This window comes from Ascaphus truei, chromosome 20, assembly GCF_040206685.1.
Source record: "Ascaphus truei isolate aAscTru1 chromosome 20, aAscTru1.hap1, whole genome shotgun sequence".
Lineage (NCBI taxonomy): Eukaryota > Metazoa > Chordata > Amphibia > Anura > Ascaphidae > Ascaphus > Ascaphus truei.
Window position 1 is genome coordinate 28679550 of NC_134502.1, and position 18337 is coordinate 28697886.

The following is an 18337-nucleotide window of genomic DNA, read 5'->3' on the forward strand; positions in this document are numbered from 1 at the left end:
TCGCCAATTGTATTTATAATTCCCCTCAATCGTCCCTCCAAATAAATTAGGGAGAGATGCCTGTGCCCCAAAAGAAGCATCCCACACTTCCTAACAGAATGTCCATGCTAATTATATAGACTTGATCATAAGTCTAAGGTACCAATATCTAATAACTGGAAGAGTGTCTGACCCAACAGGACAATGTAGATAGAGATCCTCCTGTAAGAATCATATTATGCATCGAATTGTAAAAACAGAATAATAACACCAAATATAAAATATAACATATAACAAAACAGAGAGAGTTCATACTTACAAGTGATTAATTCAATAACGGCAACCAAGTCAATGTCTGCATTGATACCTTGGGGGAGGGCATACAGTAGTTTGGAGGGTGTTTCCCTTCCCGTGGGCCAGGCTGAATTAATTCCATGCCTTTAACTGTGAGGCCTGTGGGGTCTTTACTGACAGAAATGAGCCGATACACCGTGGTTCAGGCACCTTACTCTAAGCTATCTGGCAATATATAGTTATATATTATCAATTATGCATACATTTGTTTTTCTTTTTATTATTGATGTTTTGGTGCAGTGTTAGCCCTGATTGCCAACAGGTAGTAAGAGGTCTGTGTGCTTAGCAATCAAGCATCAATCCTGAGGGCGCATATTGGTTATCTGAGGAGCCAATAGGGCAGCAGGAGAAGGTGTTTCAGCACTGTGGTTCTTCACCCTTGAGATATCTTATTCCCCTGAAGAAGCTAGCTCTGTTCTAGCGAAACGCGTAGGAGAAAAGGAGAAGGATAAGTCACTCTTTCCTTTCGGACTGGAGGCAAAGAAAAGGAACTCCCAGCTACCAGACTCTGCTGCTGGTTACACCCCCACCTGACGTCATCGCGCTTCGCATCGCTCGCAAGGCTCGGGACACCTACACTCGAGTGCAGGAGATCCCCTTAAGTTCACGCGACTCCGTGGAGATGATATTGGAAAACAGCAAGTTATTGAGCAGCAATTAGGAGCATTGGAGGGGAGATATAAGACTGAGAAGCCGGTGTTAGTGGGGTTCATACATGTTTATTGCTCCTATGCACTGTATGAGTGTATTTTAATAAATAGTTTAACCATTAAAATCACCAGCTACTGCATATTTCACAATGGAGGCATCTTTTTCTACGCCAGTGGTTTCCAACATTTTTTTTGGTTAAGGAACCATTACTGAAATTCCGAGGAACCCCAAACAATCTCTAATAGCAACTCTGTGATAAGATTCTGTATTTTATTCAATTTTAAAATGACCAGAAAATTGCAGGGGATCCATTAGGGGTGCCCGGGGAACCCAAGGGTTCCTAGGTGCCCTGGTGGAAAAACTCTGTTCTAGGGCTGAACTGGTGTGAACCGGCAGAATCCCTCCACTGGACTCAGAACGCAATCAGCAGCGAGCAGCCGAAAAATATGTGAGGGGTGCATTACAACACACGCAAAGCGAAATGTGCCAGAGAATATAGCTGTTATAATTTATAAAAAATATCTTTATTATGTAACATTCATCAATTTAACAATAGATTGTAGGTCCTAACAATCATTCCTACAGTATATCGGGTCTTTTAAATCTGACTTCTGTCTTTCCCCATGAGACGTTCTCTCGAGTTCATGTCGGGTCGGAACAATATGATGAAACATTTGGGCACAAACATGCAGACCACCAGAGCCCAGCTGGAGGACAGGATGGCGAAGACCTCCATGGCCACGGTGTACTTGCCACGTGCACTGAGAGAGGCCGGGATATAGGACACCCAGACACTGAGAAAGGCCAGCATGCTGAAGGTGATGAACTTGGCCTCGTTGAAGCTGTCTGGGAGCTGCCTGGCTAGGAAGGCAACAATGAAACTGATGGTGGACAAGAGCCCAAGATAACTCAGCATGCACCAGAAGGCGATGGGGGAGCCCTCGTTACACTTAACAATGATGATCCCTGGTTGGGTTTGGGTGTTGTGTTCTGGGAAGGGAGGAGAGAGGACTAGCCAAGAGATACACAAGAGGAATTGTATAAGGGTGCAGAGGATGATTATCATGTAAGACATCTTAGGACTGGTCCACTTCCTCAGGCTACTGCCCGGTTTGGTGGCCATGAAGGCAAAGACCACCATGATGGTTTTGGCCAAGATGCATGAGATGCAGAGAGCGAAGACCATGCCAAAAGCAGCCTGGTGGAGAATACACTTCTCAGGTTTAGGGTAACCAATGAAAGCCAAAGCGCAGAGGAAGCAGAGCGACAAAGAAACCAGGAGAAGACAACTGAGGGTGTAGTTGTTGGCTCTGACAATTGGAGTGTTCTTATAAAAAATGAAAAGCCCTAAAATACAAACTGGGATCATGGACGAGGTGACACTGGTAGCAGCCAAGGTGGCACCCAATGACTCTTCATATGAGAGGAACTCAATGTTCTTTTGGAGGCACCTGTCTTTCTTTAAATTGGGCCACTTATCCCACGGACACTTGGAACAGTCGAGCGAGTCTGAAAGATAATAATTAAAATCATATGACTATCCAAAATATCTTCTTCAGATCCTTTGATGGGCTCGTTGTTTTTCTGCAGTCTGCTCACCTGTCTGGTTAGAAATCTCTCCCTGGGGGCAGGCGACACATCGAAAGCAGCAGACAGGCTCCCCTCGTATAACTGCCTTCCTGAAACCCGGAGGACAACTCTTACTGCAGACGGAGATAGGAACCTGGGAGGAAGATGCATAATGATCAAAGAATAAACTTCATTAAGGGTCAGTTGACTTGTTATAATAATATATCTACCTTTGTTTGAAGGATCTGACTAAATGGGCCATCTATATTTTGAAGTAAAGGGGCCCAAGGACCAGTATAATTAAGGTTTGGCCCAGTCATCACTGGCCCCTGTTCCTCTTTACCTAGGTCTAATCTTAACACCATCTGCCCGAGCTATTTGCTCCCTCCCCAGCCAGTGCGATGCCAGATATCCGGTCGGCCCAGGGAAGCCACTGCCAAGTCCCTCTGGCAGGTGCTGCTCCCATTGGCCAGTTTGTATGTCCCTCCACAGCCCTTTAACACTCTCGAAACATGCCCCCAGCCCTGATTGGTCCATGGAGACGAGCCCGCTCTTCCTGATTGGTCCGTGAGCTGAATCCGTGCAGAGAGGTTTGGACGGTCCCTACCTCTACGGAGTGGGGAAGCAAACCCTAGGGAAGCCTTCAGTATGGTGCCCAGCACAGAGCCAGCTAGGATTCACCCCTTAATGTCCCTGTGTTAGTGAGTATAGCTCTCATTTTTGTTTTTGTGTTGTGCTTTGTCGGCTCCGACTGGAATAAAAAATATATTTTATTGAATTGCTTATTCCTGCCTACTGTATATCCCTGTGTTAGACTCTGATCTTCCGTAACAGACAGTATCTGGGCCACCATGTCCTTGTTAAGGTTGGGTGGAAGGGAGAAACTGATTGACCATAGTTCCCTTTTTATCTTCCCCTGCAGTCATAGGGACAGACTCATTAGACTTCAGTGTTTGCTCTTTAGATAATGTTGTAGAATACTTAGACACTTAGTTTACCTGGCCACTACCTGTAGCCCACTGCACAGCACTTGCGTTGACAGCAAAGATATTTCCATCTGAGGCTGCGGTATCGTAGCTTCCCACCTTGACCTGCCTCATCATGCCATCTGCACCCAGCTGCCAGTTCACAATATCGTACAGTGCAGGTGGGTCCCCATTCCTATCAAAGAAGACTTCTCTTCCATTGCTCAGCCTCACACATACGTTCTGGATGTAGTGTAACAACTGTTGGGAAGAAGAAGATTGACCACCATTTAGGTTCGTACAATGAGTAAGAGTCTAGTAGTGTGACAAGCAGTGTAAATAATAACTCTTCTTTGTGAATCAGTGACCCTTGAAACACACATTTCAAATGGCAGATTATTTACCTATTTGACCAAAGAAGTTTCCTTATTTTCATAGTCCGTCTTGAGGACACAGACCCTGATTTTTCCATACCTTTTCCTATACTGTACAAACCCTACAATCTTCTCCTTTCTATACCAATGATTATTCTTTAATGCCTGAATTGCTAAACATATCAAATAGAGTGTCTTTATAACATGGCACCATTTCTCTTTCCATGTTTGTAACTGAGATTCTTACCTGCCATGGTTTGAAGACCCGAATATCTGCACAACTTCCATTATAAAATGGTCCTTTCCCCTCCTGGCATGTTTGCAAATTGTGCAAAGATTTGGCTATGACATGAATGGAAGTATAGAAATTGTATGAAGCTCTTAAGCTGGACACATCATTGTAGATGTTCTGGATACTCTCTAGATCCTCATCTCCCATACACAACTTTACAGGATTATCCCATGAGACGGTGAAGTTTTTCTGGTCCATGAATTTGCATCCAAAAGTTTCTTCCCAGAATATTTGAGCCCAGGTTTCCCCTGGGGTATTGAATGGATTTATACTGTTGAGATACCCTCTAAATTTTGGAATCATTGAGCTATAGAAGGCAAAACCAATAGAGCCAGAAAGTATTGAAGAGTATTTGTCCACTGATAATATATTTGATATAGACCAAGCTTCACTGGCTACAAATATCTTCCCAGTCACGTTCTGCCTCAGCATCTCATCAAGAAGTGGAATCAGGTATACATCAGTAGAGAAGGCAACCACAGCCTTGGCCATTGACTGTCCGATGACCTTGGTGAGGTGGGGGGCGTTCTTATCCAGACGGCTGAGCAGGATGAATTCTGTGAAGGCCACACAAGCTCCAGCCTTTAGGATTTCCTGCTTGATGACCTGGATTCCCTGTTGCCCATAGTCATTTCCCAAAGCCACCAATCCAACCCATGTCCAGCCAAAATAAAGCACCAGCTGGGCCAGTCCTTGGGACTGGAAGGCATCGCTGGGGACAGTCCTGAAGAAGGAAGGGAACTGTGTCCTATCACTCAGGAGGGAACTGGTCGAGAAGTGGCTGATCTGTTGAGATAATGGCACAGAAACACTGCGTTAACCTTTTTCTTCCAAACACTCAGTTATTTTTGATTATGCTAAACACAGAGGGCCATATTTTCTAAGAAGTCGTCTTCCATAAGACCCCTTCCGACCTGGGAAGCCACCTAACTGTCCATTCAAGTACACTATTGGAAATAAGAGGAGATTTAGTAGTAAGTTCTCTCAACTCCGAAGATGCCATTGTGACATTTTCGGGCGTCAATGGGTATTTCTAGCTGAAAATATCCAGAGTTTCAGCTTTGGCACATATAGAATAATTCTCCCCATGTGTGTTTTAAGGTTTCAAATAGGAAGGATGACGTTACGTTGATGATCAAGAGTCAGTTGCCTGTTTCATCCTGTTGTATCAGTTTATCCATGTATGCTCTATCAACTTTGCATTAGAAAGCATCGAGGAGAAAAATGTTGGCTGAGAAATTAGGTGGAGGGGGAAGGGTAGAGTTCTACTGAGTAGTTGAAGGAGTTGGCATAAAGGGAGGCGATTACTGTATATGATCAGTTTGGAGAGACGTTATAGGATAAGGTAGTAGAGGAATTATAGGGATTTAATATACAATAATTTATGAGCATGAGTCATGGGATTCAATTGTAAGATCAATTAGGAGAGGAGTTATAGGGACTGACCAACTCCTGTCCTCAAGTGCCACCAATAGGCCAGATACTAGGGATATCCCTGCTTCAGCACAGGTTTCTCAATCAGTGGCGCAGTCATTTTGACTGAGCCACTGATTGAGCCACCTGTGTTGAAGCCTTAAAACCTAACATATTGGTGGCTATAGAGAACAACATTAATACTAGGAAACAAAAGCACCCTTTTTGACAGCACTCGTTGAATGTGATTGTGTAAAGATGAATGATTTAAAATATAATCTTTTATTTCAACTGATTAAAATAATTGTCAAAACATTAGAACCAAAAATCCAACTGACATTGGTGACAAAACACGTAAAACAGACAACAATAATTAATCCTTAAACTACAAACTAGGTGGTTGATCAAAGTCTACCCAGACTGACTAATGGCAGAAAAGAAACTCATATATGAGAGTAAACCTCCTAGTGCAGCAATAAAAAAGTTTAAAAAGCCTGTGTAAATGAAACAGGTAACATGGGACTGATCTTACACATGTATATACCTCTTGAAGATACTGGGTATATAGCAGATGAATGTTGACTCACTGCCACATAAACTTATATAGACCAAATGGTATAACAATAAACGGTCTAATAAGTCTAAGGTTGCTAACCCCCTGTTGGGTACATTAGAATGCCTAGCAGTACTTATAGCTCTTATACTAGAGGCAGATGCGAGGGTCCCCTTTCTCTTCCCCTTCCCCCAGAGTGTACTATGGTGGCTATAGAGGACAGGAGTTTGCTCCCCCTGGATTATAGGATCAGTTAGGAGAGGACTTATAGGGAGTTACAGTATTATAGAAGCAGCTGGGAGCAGAAGATATACAGTAGGGAGCAGTTAAAGGATCAGTTAGGAGAGGACTTATAGGGAGTTACAGTATTATAGAAGCAGCTGGGAGCAGAAGATACTTTATACAGTAGGGAGCAGTTAAAGGATCAGTTGGGAGATGAGTTATAGGGAGAAGCTATAGGATCAGCTAGGGAAGGGGTTATACAGTAGGGATTTATTTAAAGGTCAGTTAGGAGAGGAGTTATAGCAATCGTGATATAATCATAAAGGCACAAAGTTGTTGGAGCTGTTTTCCAGTAGTTACTTAGATGTGGAGTTTTAAGGAGCAATTAACAGATCAGTTAATTGAGGATTTAATGGGATATATTATATTATTATTTGGGAAAGGAATTATAGGAAGCAGTTATAGGATCAGTTAGGAGAGGAGTTATAGGATCAGTTAGGAGAGGAGTTATAGGATCAGTTAGGAGAGGAGTTATAGGATCAGTTAGGAGAGCAGTTATAGGATCAGTTAGGAGAGGAGTTATAGGATCAGTTAGGAGAGCAGTTATAGGATCAGTTAGGAGAGGAATTATAGGATCAGATAGGAGAGCAGTTATAGGATCAGTTAGAGATGGTATTTCTTCACACAATGTTAAAATGGGATGCATGCATGTATAATTTGTGGGGGTTTTCTCTCTTCGCTCCAACTAAATCCTCAAGGTTTGACGTTCTGTTGTAGCCCTTGTGCCAAAGAGAGCAGTGTCAGATGAGAGGAAGGTCGGCAACATGGTCCATATATTTCACACAAGAGTTGAACAACACAAGTTAATACTTTTCTACACTATACATAGAAATTTCAGTAAGGATTACATATCCTTACCTGTGGGTATCTGTACAGACCCAGGATATGAGCCATGAGAATGGAGTAGGTGGACATTGAGTGGCCGATGATGGCAGCCAGAGGTGGCCATTCCCGGCAACAGTAATTAGGTATGGCTTGGTTCTGACCCGTTAGCACCCACAGTGTTCCCTCCAGTTCTCTCTGCAGCACAGCACATGAGTCGTAGACCTGGAAGCCCAAGGTGAGGTTGGGGAGGAGGTCTGGGCTTCTGTTGATCTCCTCTACGGCAAACCTCATAGCCTGGAACTGCTGGTAGTTTTCAAAGCGGAACCTGGGGGAGGGGGTGGGGATGGGAGGGTGCGGTGGGAGGAGAGGAGACGTGAGAACCAAAAGTGTAATTTCATCCACCAACTTTGGAAGAATTTGAAAAAGGGATCTGTCAATCTGTCAAGGGCTGAGTCTCAAATTTGAAGCCGTGTGGGAGAACGGATGAAGCGCTAAGAGGCTGATGTATGTACTATACAGAACTGGTCGGTGACTCGGGAAAGGGGAAGAGGGGGAGTGAGAGGGAGGAAGATTGAAAGACATAAAAAGTTGTGAATAGAAATGCAGGGTCTGTGAGATATGGGAGTTAGTCCAAAGGAGAGAGAAAAGGAGCGGTAGAGATGAGGGGACAGGATGTGTAGATAGAGGGAGACAAGACTGATGACAGAGTAGAAAAGGAGTGGAAGATGAGTCTGATGAAGGGAGGAAGACAGAGGTAAAAGTGGAAGAGGTGTGATAGAGGAATGTGATAGAGGTGAGGCAAGACGGAGGTGAAAGACTGGAAGAAGAGTGGTATGAAGAAAAGCAAGACGGAGGTGAATGAGTGGAAGAGGAGTGTGATAGAGGGAAGGTAAGACGAAGGTGAAAGAGTGGAATAGGAGTGTGATAAAGGTAAGGTAAGACGAAGGTGAAGGAGTGGAAGAGGAGGGTGATAGAGGTAAGGTAAGACGAAGGTGAAAGAGTGGAATAGGAGTGTGATAGAGGTAAGGCAAGACGAAGGTGAAAGAGTGGAATAGGAGTGTGATAGAGGTAAGGTAAGACGGAGGTGAAAGAGTGGAATAGGAGTGTGATAGAGGGAAGGTAAGATGAAGGTGAAAGAGTGGAAGAGGAGTGTGATAGAGGTAAGGTAAGATGAAGGTGAAGGAGTGGAAGGGGGGTGTGATAGAGGTAAGGTAAGACGAAGGTGAAAGAGTGGAAGAGGGGTGTGATAGAGGTAAGGTAAGACGAAGGTGAAAGAGTGGAAGAGGAGTGTGATAGAGGTAAGGTAAGATGAAGTTCAAAGAGTGGAATAGGAGTGTGATAGAGGTAAGGTAAGACAAAGGTGAAAGAGTGGAATATGAATGTGATAGAGGTAAGGTAAGACGAAGGTGATAGAGTGGAAGAGGAGTGTGATAGAGGGAAGGTAAGACGAAGGTGAAAGAGTAGAAGAGGGGTGTGATAGAGGTAAGGTAAGACGAAGGTGAAAGAGTGGAAGAGGGGTGTGATAGAGGTAAGGGAAGACAAAGGTGAAAGAGTGGAAGAGGAGTGTGATAGAAGTAAGGTAAGACGAAGGTGAAAAAGTGGTCAGTGTGATAGAGGGAGACAAGACTGATGAAAGAGTAGAAGAGGAGTGGAAGAGTTGTCTGATGAAGGGAGGAAGACAAAGGTAAAAGTGGAAGAGGTGTGATAGAGGAATGTGATGGAGGTGAGGAAAGACGGAGGTGAAAGAGTGGAAGAGGAGAGGTATGAAGGAAAGCAAGATGTAGGGAGAAAGAGTGGAAGGGGAGTGGTATGAAGGAAGGAAAGATGGAGGTGAAAGAGTGGAAGAGGAGTGGTATGAAGGAAGGCAAGATGGAGGGGAAAGAGTGGAAGAGGAGTGTGATTGATGGAGGTGAGGAAAAACAGAGGTGAAAGAGTGCAAGAGGAGTGGTATGAAGGGAGGCAAGATGGAAGACATATGTTTCAAGTCTGGTTTGGAGGTGCAGGGTAGGTTTAAGCACATTAAACAGGGCTATATTTAAAAAGACAATACAGTAGAATCCTGATTATCCAACCTTCTGTTTTATCCATCAGCGCACACGCCTGGCTCCCTAAGTAACTCATTTCTTTAAGCAATAACTGTTGTATAAGTATGTACTGTATTAATAAACCTAATACATATGTGTATGTATGTATCATACAAACTTTTACTGCACTGCATTTAATATATGACATATATGACATACTTATACTGCATTCATATTGGGTTTGTTTCACTCCCCCTCTCATGTTTCCTGATTAGCAAACATTTTCGGTTTTCCAACATGGTCTCGGTCCTGTTTAGGTTGGATAAACGAGACTCTACTGTAATCTCTCTATAGAATAAAGAGAGGTTAAAATAGCGAAGCCTTACATGGTACAGACGTCCTGCGGTGGTGTCTCTGTGAATGTGGATTTGAGATACACTTTATCGACATGGAACGGGATCACGGCCCCTATTAGGAGATCTCCTGTCCCCAGGATCCCAGTATGGTGCAAGGCCGCCAGGCTGCCCCCGAAACAGCTGGAATAAGAGGTCGGAGCGAGGTAGGAGAGAACGAGGTCCCATAAAGACCAATATAATCGGGAGATCAACCTGCGGCCAAGCGGAGAAACACAAGGTGAAATGGCCATAGTCACATCGTTACACTGTTATTATATCAGCTCTCTAATGGTCAAGGGATAGGTCATTTAGCAAAGGAGAATGCTGCGCTGTATAATGATGCAGGGTATCTATACAATGATAATGATCACGTTGCACTGTATAATGATGCAGAATATCTATACACTGAGAATGAGCACGCTACGCTGTATAATGATGCAGAGTATCTATACTGTACACTGATATTGAAGACGCCGCACTGTATAATGGTGTTGAGTATCTATAAACTGATAATCATCACGCTGCACTGTATAATGGTGCAGAGTATCTATACACTGATAATGTGAACGCCGCGCTGTACACTGATGCTGAGTATCTATACACTGATAATGAACATGCTGCACTGTATAATGATGCTGAATATCTATACACTGATAATGAACATGCTGCGCTGTATAATGATGTTGAGTATCTGTACACTGATAATGAACACGCTGCACTGTATAATCATCCCGAGTATCTCTATACTGCAAAGAATAGGATAATCCGCTCACCTAGTAATTTCCTAATGAATGATTGAACAGGAACTGACTGTAAGGTGCATAGGGGATCAATATAGAAATACACCAAAGTGATACAAGGGGATGAAACGTACCCCTATACTTGCACTCAATACATAGGGAAGAAATACTCGGGACTCTCATAGTCCTGCAGATAATAGTTCTGATTGGTGATCAGAACAGATCATATTGGACCAGCTTTTTTATAATGCAAAATAATAAAACTTTAATTACATCCAAAATGTACAATACGCCCAATGAAATGAAGTATATACAGTATAACGTTTACATCCTCTGTGCTGTGCTCAACAAGCACAAACAGGGCCTGTTAGCTGATATATTCTTATACCCAATGTAAGTACAGTATGAGCATGGATGTAAGTGCCTCTGCATACAGTGTATGTACTGTATGTAAATACCACAGCTAAATATAGCCCATAGTACTCTATAGCAGACACGTATACAGCGGGCTAATAATAATGAGTAAAATTAGAGGTACCTTGGTCCTAATTGTATATCCAAAGTATTATCCTGAGGATATGAGTATCTATACGCTGATAATGATCACGCTGAGCTGTATAATGATGCAGAGTATCTATACGCTGATAATGATCACGCTGCGCTGTATAATGATGCCGAGTATCTATACGCTGATAATGATCACGCTGCGCTGTATAATGATGCTGAGTATCTATACGCTGATAATGATCACGCTGCGCTGTATAATGATGCAGAGTATCTATACGCTGATAATGATCACGCTGCGCTGTATAATGATGCAGAGTATCTCTATACACTGATAATGATCACACTGCGCTGTATAATGATGCAGAGTATCTCTATACACTGATAATGATCACACCGCGCTGTATAATGATGCAGAGTATCTATACGCTGATAATGAACATGCTGCGCTGTATAATGATGCTGCGAATCTATACGCTGATAATGATCACGCTGCGCTGTATAATGATGCAGAGTATCTATACGCTGATAATGATCACGCTGCGCTGTATAATGATGCTGAGTATCTATACGCTGATAATGAACACGTCGCACTGTATAATGATGCAGAGTATCTATACGCTGATAATGATCATGCTGCGTTGTATAATGATGCAGAGTATCGATACGCTGATATTGAACACGCTGTGCTGTATAATGATGCTGGGTATCTCTATACACTGATAATTAATATGCTGCGCTGTATAATGATGCTGAGTATCTATACACTGATATTAAACACGCCGTGCTGTATAATGATGCTGGGTATCTCTATACACTGATAATTAATATGCTGCACTGTATAATGATGATGAGTATCCCTCTACACTTATAATGAATACATTGTGTTGAATAATGATGCAGAGTATCTATACACTGATAATGAACATGCCGCGCTGTATAATGATGCTGAGTATCTATACACTGATAATGAACATGCTGCGCTGTATAATGATGCTGAGTATCTGTAGACTGATAATGAGCACGCTGCAATGTGACACAGTAATTTCTATACAATGATACACACACACACACAAACACACATGCACACACATACATACATACATACATACATACACACACACATACATATATATATAATGTGTATATATATATATATATATATATATATACACACACACACACACACACACACAGACACACACACACACACACTTACCTCATCCTGTGTCCGTCTCTCTGTCTCTCCCCGGTGCACAGACATTCCTCTTTATATATGGAGATAAATTCCCCCATTAACAGAGGTTCCCAAAGGACCTAATAATGATTAACCCTATCATTGCATTACAGAGCACTGTGCCGCCCGACACTGAGGGGGCAGAGAGACTGGTATCCCGGGGGTAACAGAGAGAGGCCCCTAAGGTCGTTCATAATTTCCTTTAACCTGTGGGACTGACCCTCCCAGGGAGGCCGGAGGCATTCCCCTGCATGGGAGCGTGATAACACACCCCAATTACATCCCTGTGAGTGGGTGTTATATCACACACACTTCTACATTATAACATATATACACCATGACATGTATACCCACACACTGCTACACCAAATTACATCCCTGTGAGTGGGTGTTATATCACACACACTGCTACATTATAACATATATACACCATGACATGTATACCCACACACTGATACACCAAATTACATCCCTGTGAGCGGGTGTTATATCACACACACTGCTACATTATAACATATATACACCATGACATGTATACCCACACACTGCTACACCAAATTACATCCCTGTGAGTGGGTGTTATATCACACACACTCCTACATTATAACACACATACACCATGACATGTATACCCACACACTTCTACACCAAATTACATCCCTGTGAGCGGGTGTTATATCACACACACTGCTACATTATAACACATATACACCATGACATGTATACCCACACACTGCTACACCAAATTACATCCCTGTGAGCGGGTGTTATATCACACACACTGCTACATTATAACATATATACACCATGACATGTATACCCACACACTGCTACACCAAATTACATCCCTGTGAGTTTGTGTTATATCACACACACTGCTACTACATTATAACACATATACACCATGACATGTATACCCACACACTACTACACCAAATTACATCCCTGTGAGTGGGTGTTATATCACACACACTACTACATTATAACATATATACACCATGCCATGTATACCCACACACTCCTACACCAAATTACATCCCTGTGAGTTAGTGTTATATCACACACACTGCTACATTATAACACATATACACCATGCCATGTATACCCACACACTACTACACCAAATTACATCCCTGTGAGTGGGTGTTATATCACACACACTGCTACATTATAACATATATACACCAACATGTATACCCACACACTCCTACACCAAATTACATCCCTGTGAGTTAGTGTTATATCACACACACTGCTACATTATAACACATATACACCATGCCATGTATACCCACACACTACTACACCAAATTACATCCCTGTGAGTGGGTGTTATATCACACACACTGCTACATTATAACACATATACACCATGACATGTATACCCACACACTACTACACCAAATTACATCCCTGTGAGCGGGTGTTATATCACACACACTCGTACATTATAACATATTTACACCATGACATGTATACCCACACACTACTACACCAAATTACATCCCTGTGAGTGTGTGTTATATCACGCACACTGCTACATTATAACATATATAAAAATCTACACCATGACATGTATACCCACACACTGATACACCAAATGACATCCCTGTGAGTGTGTGTTATATCACACACACTGCTACATTATAACATATATACACCATGACATGTATACCCACACACTACTACACCAAATTACATCCCTGTGAGCGGGTGTTATATCACACACACTGCTACATTATAACATATATACACCATGACATGTATACCCACACACTACTACACCAAATTACATCCCTGTGAGTGGGTGTTATATCACACACACTGCTACATTATAACATATATACACCATGACATGTATACCCACACACTTATACACCAAATTACATCCCTGTGAGTGTGTGTTATACTGTATCACACACACACTGCTACATTATAATATATATACAGTACACCATGACATGTATACCCACACACTGCTACACCAAATTACATCCCTATGAGTGGGTGTTATACGGTATCACACACACACTGCTACATTATATCATACAGTACAGTGGTGTGAAAAAGAAAGTACACCCTCTTTGAATTCTATGGTTTTACATATCAGGACATAATAACAATCATCTGTTTCTTAGCAGGTCTTAAAATTAGGTAAATACAACCTCAGATGAACAACAACACATAACATATTACACCGTGTCATGATTTATTTAACAAAAATAAAGCCAAAATGGAGAAGCCGTGTGTGAAAAACTAAGTACACCTTATGATTAAATAGCTTGTAGAACCACCTTTAGCAGCAATATCTTGAAGCAATCGTTTTCTGTATGACTTTATCAGTCTCTCACATCGTTGTGGAGCAATTTTGGCCCACTCTTCTTTACAACATTGCTTCAGTTCATTGAGGTTTGTGGGCATTTGTTTATGCACAGCTCTCTTAAGGTCCCACCACAGCATTTCAATCGGGTTAAGGTCTGGACTTTGACTGGGCACTTGCAACACCTTGATTCTTTTCTTTTTCAGCCATTCTGTTGTAGATTTGCTGGTGTGCTTGGGATCATTGTCCTGTTGCATGACCCAATTTCGGACAAGCCTTAGCTGTTGGACAGATGGCCTCACATTTGAATCTAGAATACTTTGGTATAGAGAGAAGTTCATGGTAGATTCAATGACTTTAAAACCAGAGACAGAACATAAAACACAGACAGAGCTCAGTTTTAGAACATCCAGTGAAACTCATACACGGTACAGTGCCTAAATATATATGTATAAATATCTATTAAGTAAAATGGTCTATTAGTTTGACATTTTTGGCCAAAATTGTTGTAAGCCCCTGAGCCAACGGCACGGCAGACCACATTTCAGGGGTCCCAAACGCTAATATAAATTCTTAATAACCTGTGTAATAACAGGAAGAATGATTTATAGTAAATCTGTCAATATTAGTTGCAAAGTTCTAAGTCTGATTGAAGCTTTTATTAACCTGTACATTACCAGGAAAAGCACTCTGTATTAGAGTTGTCACAACCATACTGCAAGCAAGCCAGTTCCCCTGAGTGGAAGATGCTATGGAGTGAGCCCTTAACCATTTAAATGTGGGAGGGGGTTAGCTTCAATTAGGTAGGAGCTTGTTAGGTGTCCAGCCTGTTAGACTCAATGACTGCAAGGTTCCCAGGTCCTGTGGCTGCAAAACAAGCGCAAATCATCACCTCTCCACCACCGTGCTTGACAATTGGTATGAGGTGTTTGTGCTGATATGCTGTGTTTGGTTTTCGCCAAATGTGGCGCTGTGCATTATGGCCAAACATCTTCACTTTGGTCTCGTCTGCCCATAGGACATTGTTCCAGACGTCTTGTGGTTTGTTCAGATGCAACTTTGCAAACCTAAGCTGTGCTGCCATGTTCTTTTTAGAGAGAAGAGGCTTTCTCCTGGCAACCCTTCCAAACAAACCATACTTGTTCAGTCTTTTTCTAATTGTACTGTCATGAACTTTAACATTTAACATGCTAACTGAACCTGTAGAGTCTGAGATGTAACTCTTGTTTTTTTGTGCAATTTCTCTGAGCATTGCACGGTCTGACCTTGGTGTGAATTTGCTGGGACGTCCACTCCTGGGAAGATTGACAACTGTCTTGAATGCTTTCCACTTTTGAATAATCTTTCTCACTGTAGAATGATGGAATTTAAATTGTTTGGAAATGGTCTTATAACCCTTCCCAGATTGATGGGCAGCAACAATTGCTTATCTAAGATCATTGCTGATGTCTTTCCTCCTTGGCATTGTGTTAACACACACCAGAATTCTCCAGACCAGCAAACTGCTAAAACTTCGGCTTTTTTAGAGATGGTCACACTTGCTGATGATCACTTACCACCCATTGGTGAATTATGCGGCAACTTACCACCCATTGGTGAATTATGCGGCAACTTACCACCCATTGGTGAATTATGCGGCAACTTACCACCCATTGGTGAATTATGCGGCTCCTCCTTGGCATTTGACTTTAAAAACCCGACACTTACTACCACATAATATGACTCCTCCCCCTGAAGAAGCGTGCTCGAAGCACGTGAAACGTACGTCGGGATATGGTGACGTCAGACGCATGACGTACACCAGGAAGAGACGGTCTGTGTGTATGGGGCTCGAAGATAAGGTAGTATAGCGCTGGACATAGAAATTCATTTTGGTATGTCTCCTTTATTTTACCTACTTGGATACGAAGGTAAATACGCTATCAGAGTTTGTACCAATGCGACCTGTAGGTTATATGGCCATTCAGGGAGATCACTCCTTTGAGGTATACCACCTCTCATGGTCACAAGATATTTGAATATTTGTATGGGCATCTATTAGTGAGGAATACACATATATGGTGAAGTGATTTTTCTATGTACCTTTTACATGCGCATTGTGGGTGGCTATAATTACTAACTAGGTAATTTCACCTTTATGTGTTACCTGTTAGTATATTCACATACAACTACTTATCCACCCAATGTACCTTATACACCCAAGGGATATCTTTCCCCATGAGCATAGGTTATATTTGGATACTAGCTCACCCCCTCACTAGCCGTCTCTCCAGTTGGGGATTTTAATACCCTTGTCTATATGTTCCCTACTTGTGTGTCTGTTGATTGTTTAATAAAATGTTATTATTTTCTTGTGGTTTTGAGTTTTGAGCCTTGGTTTTTTTTTTGGATCCCTCCTTTGGTCCTATATAATAATTAATATCCATTTCATGACGTCTTTAATTGGATGTCACAACTTTTGAGTGCAATGTTATAGGGCATTTAGTGACCCCTGGTGGCCACTAGTACAAGTAGTTTATATGATGATCAATTAACCATGGGCGTTTGATTAGCAGCACCTGTCTGCTACTTAGCATCTTAATTCCTATGGAAGCAGAAATGGTGTACTTAGTTTTTCACACATGGTTTCTCCATTTTGGCTTTATTTTTGTTAAATAAATCATGACACGGTGTAATATGTTATGTGTTGTTGTTCATCTGAGGTTGTATTTACCTAATTTTAAGACCTGCTAAGGAACAGATGATTGTTATTATGTCCTGATATGTAAAACCATAGAATTCAAAGAGGGTGTACTTTCTTTTTCACACCACTGTACTGTATGTTATAATGTAGCAGTGTGTGTGTGATACCGTATAACACCCACTCATAGGGATGTAATTTGGTGTAGCAGTGTGTGGGTATACATGTCATGGTGTACTGTATATATATTATAATGTAGCAGTGTGTGTGTGATACAGTATAACACACACTCACAGGGATGTAATTTGGTGTATAAGTGTGTGGGTATACATGTCATGGTGTATATATGTTATAATGTAGCAGTGTACATAGAATTCAAAGAGGGTGTACTTTTTTTTCCCCACAACTGTATATATATATATATATATATATATATATATATATATATATATATATATATATATATATATATATCCTGTTATATATATATATATACACAACTCAACCCCCTTATAACGCTGTGCTTGGGGTCCAAAGAATCACACCGCGTTATAAGCGTTTCGCGTTAGAAATAATGTACAATTGTATGCATCGTACAATAAAGTATTTAAGATACCAATAATCGTGTTGTAAAGTATTCCTAAATACAAAAATTGGGAGCCACGCTTGCATCGCGCTATAAGAGGATCTGCGTTGTAACGGATTGCGTTATAACGGGGTTGAGCTGTATATATATATATATATATATAGCCTGAGTCCCTTGTTTGTCCCCTTACCTTTCCATAGGAGTATATCAGCAAGGGAACTACAAGTTATAACAGCCTCAGTGGCTGCAGTCCACATGTTACCAGGCAACCAAAAGGACTGAGAGATTCTGACAGTTTGGATTCTGACAGTTAAGGCAGTGAGTGAGGCAGTTAGTCAGGAGTCAGTTTGTCAGTTAGTCAGGAGTCCGTTAGTGAGGAGTCAGTTATTGAGTTGGAGCCAGGGCAGACAAGGGGAAGGGAGGGTCTGAGTGTCAGTGACCCTCAGACTAGGCTAGAAACTCCACTTAGGTCCCAGATAGGTCCCAATCACGTGAAGCGGGTGACTGCTGCAGGGAAGGCCCCTTAGATAGGGACACTTACCCATTTTACTATAGTGTCACGGACACAAGGAAGACGTGGTGTGGTGATCGCGG

The 18337-nt window shown here is 41.9% G+C and overlaps 1 protein-coding gene across 1 annotated transcript; it reads right to left on the reverse strand.

The window, feature by feature from the left end:
- Positions 1-1521: 1521 nt before the first annotated feature.
- On the reverse strand, positions 1522-18019 carry LOC142471400 (extracellular calcium-sensing receptor-like). The gene is made up of 7 exons (XM_075578206.1): positions 17934-18019; positions 9668-9889; positions 7291-7582; positions 4140-4970; positions 3552-3779; positions 2584-2707; positions 1522-2493 (listed from the first exon to the last, which is right to left on the reverse strand). The coding sequence occupies exons 1-7, from the start codon at positions 17939-17941 to the stop codon at positions 1583-1585; spliced, it is 2616 nt and encodes an 871-aa protein (XP_075434321.1). The 5' UTR covers positions 17942-18019; the 3' UTR covers positions 1522-1582.
- Between the last annotated feature and the right edge of the window lie 318 nt (positions 18020-18337).

Coding starts and splice junctions, on each gene's coding strand:
- LOC142471400 (XM_075578206.1), bottom strand. Junction 4,971..7,290: donor GTCTGTACAGATACCCACAG/GTAAGGATATGT, acceptor TTATCTCAACAG/ATCAGCCACTTCTCGACCAG. Junction 2,708..3,551: donor GGGCTACAGGTAGTGGCCAG/GTAAACTAAGTG, acceptor TCTTCCTCCCAG/GTTCCTATCTCCGTCTGCAG.